This window comes from Coregonus clupeaformis, chromosome 16 (genome assembly GCF_020615455.1).
Source record: "Coregonus clupeaformis isolate EN_2021a chromosome 16, ASM2061545v1, whole genome shotgun sequence".
NCBI lineage: Eukaryota > Metazoa > Chordata > Actinopteri > Salmoniformes > Salmonidae > Coregonus > Coregonus clupeaformis.
Genome location: NC_059207.1, coordinates 21297642 through 21309378, shown reverse-complemented (window position 1 = coordinate 21309378; position 11737 = coordinate 21297642). Strand labels below are relative to the sequence as shown.

Sequence of the window (11737 nt, the reverse complement as noted above, 5' to 3'; positions counted from 1 at the left end):
AATCCGTAACCTACTTTTATGGATTAAAGCTACCTCTAGTGGATTTAAATGGTATTTCATGTGACGTGTGTTTAAAAAGAGTGATGTGTATGAACCCTGGATGATTTAAAGGGCACGCGGGTTTGAAGCCAAAGCAGCCATCTTGGTACTCCTCCGTTGTAAAAAAAATAATACATTTTGGAAGCTATATAAATGCATTTATAAATGTCTACATTCGTTTTTGACACGTTTATTCTATTACAGACACCTTCATGCATACTTTTAAATTATATTACTTTTAAAATATATATATATTTTTTAAATCATGCTTCCAGGAATTTGTGTACAGATCCTTGCGACACGGGGCCGTCCATTATCGTGCTGAAACATGAATGGCACACTAAATGGGCCTTAGGATCTGTGTGTAGATTGATGAGGAAAAAAATTAAGTTAATCAATTTTAGAATAAGGCTGTAACGTAAAACAAAATGTGGAAAAAAAGAGGGTCTGAATACTTTCTGTATTTTTGTTCAGTGTGTTACTCTTCGTAGCCTACCACAGGAGGTTGGTGGTACTCTAATTGGGGAGGACGGGCTTGTGCTAATGGCTGGAGCATAATCAGAGGAATGGTATAGAATATTTCCATGTGTTTGATGCCATTCCATTTGCTCCGTTCCAGTCATTATTATGAGCCGTCCTGCCCTCAGCAGCCTCCTGTGGTAGGCCTACATATGGTTTTCGTTTAGTTTGAGGAGAATAATAAAAAATATTCTGCGTATGTTGCATAGCTATTTGAGGAAATAACTAAGTGTAAATCATTTGCCCTATTCAATCAAGGCATGCAATTCGGTGGTCTACAAGACTTTTGGCCTATCCCTAGCCAAGGGCAAACTCATCAAACACAGACTGATCATCATATAAAACATTCAGAAGTCGTGATAAGACCTATCCCCTTACCGTGCCAGGCTCTTGTGAACCTGTGTGCCTTTCTGTTATTATGAATACCACTGGCTACACAGTGTTGCCTTTCCCATGTCACGTGGCCCCAGTTGGGCAATGACCCTATAAAGTTGACACAGGAACCTGTGACATAATCATCTATTCAATTCTGTTCTTTATACAACGGGTGGGTCTAATCCTGAATGCTGATTGGTTAAAACTGCATTCCAGCCGGTGTCTATTCCACAAGTTACCACCCGCTAAATCTATGACGTTAAAATGTCTATTTACTCTGTTCCATCTGACTGCGCAATCCAGTGTCTCATCAGCCCAGCCAGGCAATTTATAAACTTGATCTCCACTATAAAAAGCATCCAGACATTATCTTACATTTCTTTTCGACTAACATTTCATTTTCAACAGCAGAGATTTGTATAAACCTTGCTGTCTGTCTCTCCAAGATTTGAAACGTTGTTTCAATATTCAAATTTGATCTCCAGCTGTCCCATAGTAATGAATGTGTAGGGAGTTGGAATGAGACAGACAGGCAGGCAGCGTTTCTCAGCCAGTCGAAATCATGAATCAGCTGGCATCATTTTTATGGACATATACAAAGAAATGTAAATTGAAAAAAGGTCAAACGAAACAAAGTGCAGCTAGTTTGCTGTCTAGCCAGCTTCAGTTTGAAGTGATTGTGTTAGTGTCCTGACGTGTGAGCACATTTTTATGCCAGGCAAAATCGCGCCTCGTTAGCTCATTGTTATGGATGTATCCAAATAAATGTCACTAGAAAACAGCTTAAACAAATGCAAATGCTGCTACTTTGCGTGACTAAGTTAGCCGTAGTTTGTATTTTGTATTTTTGTATTTTATTAGGGATCCCCATTAGCTGCTGGCTAGCTAGCAAGCAAGGGATAAGAACATTGCCAGCTGGGTCGCGCGTCCATAGATACAGAGCAAAAAGACTGAACGACTGGGTCGCGTCTCTGGCAAACAACGACTTCGTTTATTCTCAATGACATAGCAGCCTAATGGATTGATGCACAATTAGCCAACGTTCTAATTCTTTAATTATATTGTTCCATTATGCATTTGTGTAATCACTGAGGCATTTGATTGGGCAAGTAGGCTAGTGGGCGTGAGTTCAGAATGAACACAGAGTTCAGAATTTGCAATAGTAGGCCTAGCAGTATTCGTTTTGCAAAAAAAAAATGACTAGGCCTACACAGCCTACATTGAAAGAACAGTAGGCTTGTTACGGGCTGTTATAATGTCTGGATTCTGCACATCTATTCTGAAAAGAGTTGATGCAGCAGGAAGTTCAGACCCCGATGCAAGCAGTGGACTCAACTTTCTCATATCTGACTTGACCGAATCGGAACGCGACCTCTTCAGAAATCTAAAACTGTTGGACTCGGACCGGGAATGGATGGAGTCGGACGAAGACGTGGTTCTGTCGAGCAGAACTTCAGGCTCCTCTGCCCAAAACCCAGTCATCCATCGTTGGTCTCTGAGATCCTATGGCGCAGTACCTGAAAAGAGGAGCTCAAAGCTTTCCTTGAGAAAAGAGGGACCTACAAGCTAGAGAGGGTCATGTCAAAAGTCCTGCTGAAGCTTCTTCCGGCCAGAAAAGCCCACTGTTTATCATCCCGAAACCTGCCCTCCCCGGTCAAAATAAGACAACGTCAGACAAGGAGACAAATGTATCTCGTTTGAATGTAACGGCTGGGTCTTTGGCAGTTGACGCCAATCAATCCCTCGCCGGGCTCTCGTCCACGGGCTTGACCTGGACCCCTCAACCAATCAGAGCACAGGAAACACGGGGGAGATTCCAGAGAAGCAGTCGTCATCCACTCTGAGAATAGAGCAACATGAGTGTTCGAATAAGATTGCCTTTGATACATTTACATTACATTTTAGTCATTTAGCAGACGCTCTTATCCAGAGCGACTTACAGTTAAGTGAATGCATACGTTGTTTTTTCACCGTACCACCCTTGTTGTTCTGTACCCATGCTGATTCTACACTGTCCACGGACTCCACCGTACCACCCTTGTTGTTCTGTACCCATGCTGATGCAAAGGCAGAACACATTAACTCTGAGCTTGTCAACAAAAAGGTGTGTGTGTGTGTGTGTGTGTGTGTGTGTGTGTGTGTGTGTGTGTGTGTGTGTGTGTGTGTGTGTGTGTACACTACCAGTCAAAAGTTTGGACACAACTACTCATTCAAGGGTTTTTCTTTATTTGTACTATTTTCTACATTGTAGAATAATAGTGAAGACATCAAAACTGTGAAATAACAGTTATGGAAAATATATTTTATATTTGAGATTCTTCAAAGTAGCCACCCTTTGCCTTGGTGACAGCTTTGCACACTCTTGGCATTCTCTCAACCAGCTTCATGAGGTAGTGACCTGGAATGCATTCCAATTAACAGGTGTGCCTTCTTAAAAGTTAATTTGTGGAATTTCTTTCCTTCTTAATGTGTTTGGGCCAATCAGTTGTAGGGGTGGTACACAGAAGATAGCCCTATTTGGTAAAAGACCAAGTCCATATCATGGCAAGAACAGCTCAAATAAGCAAAGAGAAACGACAGTCCATCATTACTTTAAGACATGAAGGTCAGTCAATACGGAACATTTCAAGAACTTTTAAAGTTTCTTCAAGTGCAGTCGCAAAAACCATCAAGAACTATGATGAAACTGGCTCTCATGAGGAACGCCACAGGAAAGGAAGACCCAGAGTTACCTCTGCTGCAGAGGATAAGTTCATTAGAGTTACCAGCCTCAGAAATTGCAGCCCAAATAAATGCTTCCCAGAGTTCAAGTAACAGACATCAACATCAACTGTTCAGAGGAGACTGCGTGAATCAGGACTTCTTGGTCGAATTGCTGCAAAGAAACCACTACTAAAGGACACCAATAATAAGAAGAGACTTGCTTGGGCCAAGAAACACGAGCAATGGACATTAAGACAGGTGGAAATCTGTCCTTTGGTCTGATGAGTCCATATTTAAGATTTTTGGTTCCAATCGCCGTGTCTTTGTGAGACGCAGAGTAGATGAACGGATAATCTCCGCATGTGTGGTTCCCACCGTGAAGCATGGAGGAGGAGGTGTGATGGTGTGGGGGTGCTTTCCTGGTGACACTGTCTGTGATTTATTTAGAATTCAAGGCACACTTAACCAGCATGGCTACCACAGCATTCTGCAGCAATACGCCATCCCATCTGGTTTGTGCTTAGTGGGACTATCATTTGTTTTTCAACAGGACAATGACCCAACACACATCCAGGCTGTGTAAGGGCTATTTGACCAAGAAGGAGAGTGATGGAGTGCTGCATCAGATGACCTGGCCTCCACAATCCCCCGACCTCAACCCAATTGAGATGGTTTGGAATGAGTCGGACGGCAGAGTGAAGGATAAGCAGCCAACAAGTGCTCAGCATATGTGGGAACTCTTTCAAGACTGTTGGAAAAGGATTCCAGGTGAAGCTGGTTGAGAGAATGCCAAGAGTGTGCAAAGCTGTCATCAAGGCAAAGGGTGGCTACTTTGAAGAATATAAAATATAAAATATATTTTGATTTGTTTAACACTGTTTTGTTTACTACATGATTCCATATGTGTTATTTCATAGTTTTCATGTCTTCACTATTATTCTACAATGTAGAAAATAAAGAAAAACCCTTGAATGAGTAGGTGTGTCCAAACTTTTGACTGGTACTGTATGTGTGTCTGTGTGTGTGTCGGTGGCGTATTGTCATGGAAGCCAATGGAAGCCAGGGATGCCAAGGGAAGCCAGGCTTCCCCAAAAAATGGACCAAGATAAAAAAAATATTGTAAAAAACATACAAAATAAGTCTCTCAGTGTTTCAGAAATATCCTTCAATTCGCAAGAGGCTGAATTTATCTCACCGGTTAAAGCATTCGAGCGAATGAAACAGCGCCCCTCTGTCTCAGTATGTGTAGTGTATCTGATGCTGTCTGGTCAGAAAGAGTATGACATTGTTGCCCGCCCGGAGCATTAAATGCAAGGGAAGCCAGCGAGCATTTGGCCTCCCTTGATAAATAAAGTATAAAAATAATAGCCTATCAGCATTGAGGTAAACTGACTGAGCTCAACTGTGACTGGTCCTGGCGCACCAAGGGAAGCCAGCTTGGATTTGGCTTCAGACCAATCACATCGCAAGCCAAACTTCATTATTGACAGAATAAAACTTGAATTGTAGCTAAAATCGTCCCTTTCCTAAGTTAGCCATGGATGGAGATAGGGATTTGGACTTGTGGTTTTACTTAATTATTCATACTGGCCAATGATTATAACGGCGATTCTGATCCAACCACAAATTCATACATTGTGCCCCTGGCCTGAGAGGATGGAAGTTCAATATGTAGCTAGCTAGCTGGATGTAGTATGCTAATGTTAACTAGCTGGGCTGGCATATTGTTGCTCATGAAAGTTAGGCTAGCGAGGAAGTATTTTAGCCAGGTAGCCTAGGACAACAACAACTAAAAGCCTGTACAGTATGACAGAGTCAAAGACCGTTTAGGCAACATGAAAGAGGAGGATGGCGTTGGCGTTTCTCTACAAGTAGGGTGAGTCAACATGTTTTTTCTACTTACACACACACACACACACACACACACACACAGAAATCAGTACCATGGACAGCCACATCATATTTATCTTACGTTGATTGGACTAAATAGTTTTTGGGGTCTTTTAGTTGTCACTGTATTAGACTAAGCAGAGGTGATTATGTTGAAATGTTGAAGTTGAAATGGTGCTGGAATAGTGGAGGCAGCTCCTGTTTTCTTTGCAACTTGCGGTAACTCTCTGTGGTTCTAAATCTATAGTTGTTTAGTAGTCCAAACATTTCGTAAACATTAACTTGCTTGACCATGCTGTAGGTCATGTAAATGTTTGTTACATGCAACATGCTTTGCAATATGTGGTGTGTTTATGTAGGGCTGGAGAAAAAGTCTGCAAACACAGTAGCTCTCTAGTAGGAGGGTTGGTGACTCCTGATTTAAACCAGACTGTATAGTCAGGCTTCCAAATAGATATTGGATTACTCCTCCTATTTTCACAGAAACTTGGCCAGACCCCTCATCACAGGTACACCGGCTGTCTTCCACCAGTGAGCAGCAGTTTCCGTGATCTCAGAGAGGGATCCAGCCCTGTCCAACCTCAACAGAGAGACCAGGGGAGACATACCTCTCCCAGAAGGCCCTGTCCAACCTGTTGTTGACGTGAAGCAGGAGTGATAGGAAGGGAGAATGAGGAATATGAGGCCAATGTGTTTGATCAACTAGGGTGCATCACAGTGGTCTGAAGTGGGTTCTCCCTTGTCGCAATTCCTTGTCTCCTCCTCTCATTAATCTCTGTTGACATGTCCAGCTCTTTATAATGCAGATGGTGGAAAGAGGAGGGAAGAAAACCTAGCCTACTAAATTGTTCTATAGCCTAAATCATTGAATGATATGGTTGGCCACACAATAACACTCAAATTCGATTACGATAAACACAAGCCATTTCAAAGACCATATAAGGGAATCTTGCGTTGCAACAATGTATCAATCTTGTATCAGCAGTAGTTTTCTGTTTCCACAGCCACAAAGTCAACATTCATGAAGAGAAACATTTACTTTTTTGGTCTTAATTTTTTTATTTAACTACGCAAGTCAGTTAGGAACAAATTCTTATTTACAATGACGGCTTACACCGGCCAAGCCCGGAAGACGCTGTGCCAATTGTGCGCCGCTCTATGGGACTCCCAATCATGGCCGGTTGTGATACAGCCTGGAATCGAACCAGGGTGTCTATAGTGACGCCTCAAGCACTGAGCTGCAGTGCCTTAGACCGCTGCACCACTCGGGAGGGTTATGTTTAAGGTTAGCAGTGGGGTTAGGGGTTAGGTTTAAAATCACATTTTAAGAAGATAAATTGTAGAAATAGGCGGTGTTTATGACTTTGTTACTGTGGTAACTAGTGACGACGACTTTCTGGACATAATTTCATTTCCGCTTCCGAATTAATTTACCAAATTTGCAGGACCTCGCATATGCTTCAACCAATCACAGATCAGCATGTGTTATATTTTACTTCCGTGATCAGGGACTTGTCAAGCTCTGATTGGTTTACATCAGCACTAACGTTTGAAAGTGCCTTGTCCTCGAGTTTTACATCCTCTCACTCATGTCCATAGAGACAGAACAATGGTATTAATTTACGCTCTACGCGGCTTTATCAAATCATTTTTGGTCGTTCTTTTGTGGTCCAATTGCGAGGGTCGGGAGTCCGAGTTTAACTATGTCACTTGCGGTTCGCTCGTGAAATTGCTGAACACGAGACACAACGTTCGGCTGCACTCTCATGATGTAAAATACGGCTCAGGTAAGCCATCATCATCAACCACCTTCATCACTAGAGAACTCCATCATCAACCTGCATCACCAGTTATTGACGGAATAGTCTAATGCTGCGTTCAAAACAACTGGAAACTCGGAAATCTCAGAATTCCGACTTCAAGGTTTTCAAGACAACTTGGAAAACGAGCTCTGATTCTTTTCCGCGTTCCCAGTTGTCTTAAAAGCACTATACATGTACATCTTAGTGATTTCGTTTAATAAAGGCACCACAGCATAACAAAAAGCCTTACAGACAGTCATGAATCGGTTGGTCTCCATTTATTTGCTGCATGTCAGGAGGACCGACGTAAACCTATAAGTATCACGGCTTTAAAATGGTTATAACAATAAACTAATTTATTTGCCTATATGACAGTGGACTAGACTGGTCGAGAATCGAGCTAGCAACAACGTATCAATCTGTGAGTGGAACATTTGTTCCAACAATGTATCATCACTCGATAGTGAAAAACATTTGTAACAACGGAATAAGCAGGTGTTGACATTCCAGTGCGGTCTATTGGATACATTTCCTCCCCTTTTTAACCACTGATCGAGACAGGAAGTAGAAGCCCTATTGTAATTTACAGTAAAATGTAAACTAAGCTGGTTGCAAATCTTGCCATTCCCAGAGATACGTATCAGTTGCACCCAGAGCAGGTGTACTGTAACCTAACACACAACAATAGAACCCACAGGAAGTGTGTTTTAGCTGTGACACATACTGGACTCTATTACAGGTGGAGCCAGTCATTGCAAAACTGACCTTTTTGTTGTGTGTTTTAGTAATATGCCATCATTCAAATTAAAGTCTATTGGTCGCGTACTCAGCTTAGCAGATATTAGAGTTGGTGCAGTGAAACGCTTATGTTACTAGCTCCTAACAATGCAGTTAAATGTCAAGCAAGTACACAAACAATCACACACAAAAAAGCAACAAGAAATCAAGAAATGTCGGAACTAATCCCATTTAACAACCCAAATAGCACTGTAACAGTAATTCAAATGCTATCTGTACATATATACACCGGATGAATTTATACAACATATACTAAGAATGGTATGTACAGCAGTATATATACTAAGAATGATATGTACAGCAGTAGATATACTAAGAATGATATGTACAGCAGTAGATATACTAAGAATGGTATGTACAGCAGTATATATACTAAAAATGATATGTACAGCAGTAGATATACTAAGAATTATATGTACAGCAGTAGATATACTAAGAATGATATGTACAGCAGTATATATACTAAGAATGGTATGTACAGCAGTAGATATACTAAGAATGGTATGTACAGCAGTATATATACTAAGAATGATATGTACAGCAGTAGATATACTAAGAATGATATGTACAGCAGTAGATATACTAAGAATGGTATGTACAGCAGTATATATACTAAGAATGGTATTTACAGCAGTAGATATACTAAGAATGATATGTACAGAAGTAGATATACTAAGAATTATATGTACAGCAGTAGATATACTAAGAATGGTATGTACAGCAGTAGATATACTAAGAATGGTATGTACAGCAGTAGATATACTAAGAATGATATGTACAGCAGTAGATATACTAAGAATGATATGTACAGAAGTAGATATACTAAGAAGGATATGTACAGCAGTAGATATACTAAGAATGGTATGTACAGCAGTAGATATACTAAGAATGATATGTACAGCAGTATATATACTAAGAATGACATGTACAGAAGTAGATATACTAAGAATTATATGTACAGCAGTAGATATGCTAAGAATGGTATGTACAGCAGTAGATATGCTAAGAATGATATGTACAGCAGTAGATATACTAAGAATGATATGTACAGAAGTAGATATACTAAGAATTATATGTACAGCAGTAGATATACTAAGAATGATATGTACAGCAGTAGATATACTAAGAATTATATGTACAGCAGTAGATATGTTAGAGAGCTATGTCAAGAATCCAGTGTATAAATCGAGTTTCGAATTTCTGGTTGAATTTCTGGTGAGTGACTGCCGATTTTTAATATCCCAAAGTAATTTTCTGCTGTAGGTAATAATACTAGAAACTTTATGAGCAAATCATGTAAGAAATAACACAACAACAAAATAATAGTGTAGAGGTGGCTAGGAACCTGAAACAGGACGACCATGTCCATCGGTGCCATCTTGCACATCAAACCCAAAATTCTGTGACATTTTTTGAGGCTAAACCTTGTGCTCGAAACGTTTAATCACAAGACTGTAGCCTGTATATGCATTTCGTTCACTGACACTCTGGACTCTGAAATAGGAGAATGAAGACAAGATGGATGTTTGAGGCAAAGCTGTTGACTCCTTTATAAACTGTAGGTAGTGGGCAGCAGTCTGTGACGGGGGTTGAGAGTGCAGACGATGCCAACAGTTACTGGAGGATTCGGGGGAAGCCCAACGGGACCTGCCAACGCGGTGTGCCCATCCAGTGTGGGCAGGCCATCCGCATCACGCACATGACCACGGGACGCAACCTGCACACACACCACTTCAGCTCGCCGCTGTCCAACAACCAGGTAAGAGAGGCAGTGGGCATACACACACAATTTTCTGTCCCACAACCAGGTAACACACACACACACACACACCACTCTCCTTCAATGCTGTCCATCAACCTGACATTGTCCCATTCTCTCTCTCCAGGAGGTGAGTGCGTTCGGTGAGAACGGCGAGGGGGATGACCTGGACGTGTGGAGGGTGCAGTGTGACGGCTCCATCTGGGAGCGGGACAAGATTGTGCGCTTCAAACACGTTGGCACCGACGCCTTCCTGAGTGTGACGGGCGAGCAGTACGGCAACCCCATCCGCGGGCAGAGGGAGGTGCACGGCATGGGCACTGCCAACCACAACAACTACTGGAAGGCTATGGAGGGCGTCTTCATTCAGCCAAGCCAGGAACCGTTGAGACACCATCATGAAGAGCTCTGATGACATCATCAAGCCGCTGCGTCACGATGAGCTCTGACATCATGACAAGCTCTGATGACATCACAATGAGCTCTGATGACCTCATCAGACATCATCACATAATGTGCACCTAGGCTACGTCTGAAATGGAACCCTGTTCCCTATTATATAATATATACCCACATGACTCTGATCAAAAGTAGTGCACTAAACAGGGAATAGGGGGTCATTTCAGACGCGGTCCTAGTCGACTGCAGGATGACACTGATGCAGCTGACTGGGTCAAGATTACTCCTATTACTTTGTAATTACATTTTTTGTATACCCATTACCCAACCAGCACCAACGTTGATGACTATTGACTACTGAATATAGGCTTACATTAGGAGCACCAGGCTCTGTGCAGTCAGTCTCTGGTGACGTGGTCAGACAGGGAGTTGAGAGGTTTGTCTGACGACGAGAATCAGTTGACGTTTAGAATTTGACATCTCTGAACAAAATGGAAGTGAAGAATTTTTGTCTTTGATTAGTTTGAGGGAGAATGTTGTCAGGCAGCTGCCCTGCTTGAGTCTGATATCAGAGGTATTAGCACCCGCCTCCGGGGGAACATCTAAGGGAAACACTGCCATTTCCAGGTGAATCTACTGTACCTGTCTACTCCTTAGCGACAGACTGCACACATCCTGATGCTAATAAAAACAAGACAAACCTTGTCCGGATGTTTCACTTCCAAAGTCTACGCCTCTAGCTGCTGTGCCTGTTACCTATAATACTGACGTCCCATTTAGACGCCACGTAGTGTGCTGTAAGGCCTTTCCCCTGGAACATGACTCACCTTATTGCTCCTGCGCTTTTGGGAGTGTTTTCTTATTGTGTTCAGACTTCTTTTATGTTTGTATGTCAGGAAGGGATATTGTTTAATTGTATAAGGGAAGAAAACATCGTATAAGATGATTTAAGTTATTTGAAACAAAACCTTTTTTTTTGGCCTCCATCTGCAGTTTTTTACTGCGGGTCATCGGGGAGGATAATGTTATACTAAAATCATATAGAACCTCAACTCCATATGTTATGATGAAACACCTTAGATTGGGTTAGTTGCTCTTTCAGTGATAAATCACATCCATAATGTGTTTCTGTGCCTGTGTCCAGGGAATATTCTCTAGTTGTGCCAAGCAATAATACAATGCATGTCTGTAGGCTACTGCATACGTCCACAATCCAAATAAACAAGTTATTAGACAGAACAAACTCTAATGACACAGAGAAGTCGTGTACTCTTACCCAGTTTATTTATCTCACGCAATAACAGGGCAGAGACTAGAACTTCAGGCTGGAAAATGGTCTCAGACAGAAAGATAGAAAGCATAAAGTAGGACTCATATTAGCAATATTACAAAGGTTCTTCTTAGAGTGAGAATCTGACAGGGGATCAGTGCAGTGGAGCTGCCAGTAGTTGAC

At 41.7% G+C, this 11737-nt stretch overlaps 1 protein-coding gene across 1 annotated transcript; it reads left to right on the top strand.

Annotated features, from left to right (window-relative positions):
* Window positions 1-7021: 7021 nt before the first annotated feature.
* sdf2l1 (stromal cell-derived factor 2-like 1) lies at window positions 7022-10989 on the top strand. Its single transcript, XM_041900345.2, has 3 exons — window positions 7022-7313; window positions 9689-9885; window positions 10013-10989. Exons 1-3 carry the CDS (start codon window positions 7136-7138, stop codon window positions 10295-10297), a joined length of 660 nt encoding a protein of 219 aa, XP_041756279.1. The 5' UTR covers window positions 7022-7135; the 3' UTR covers window positions 10298-10989.
* Window positions 10990-11737: the final 748 nt, after the last annotated feature.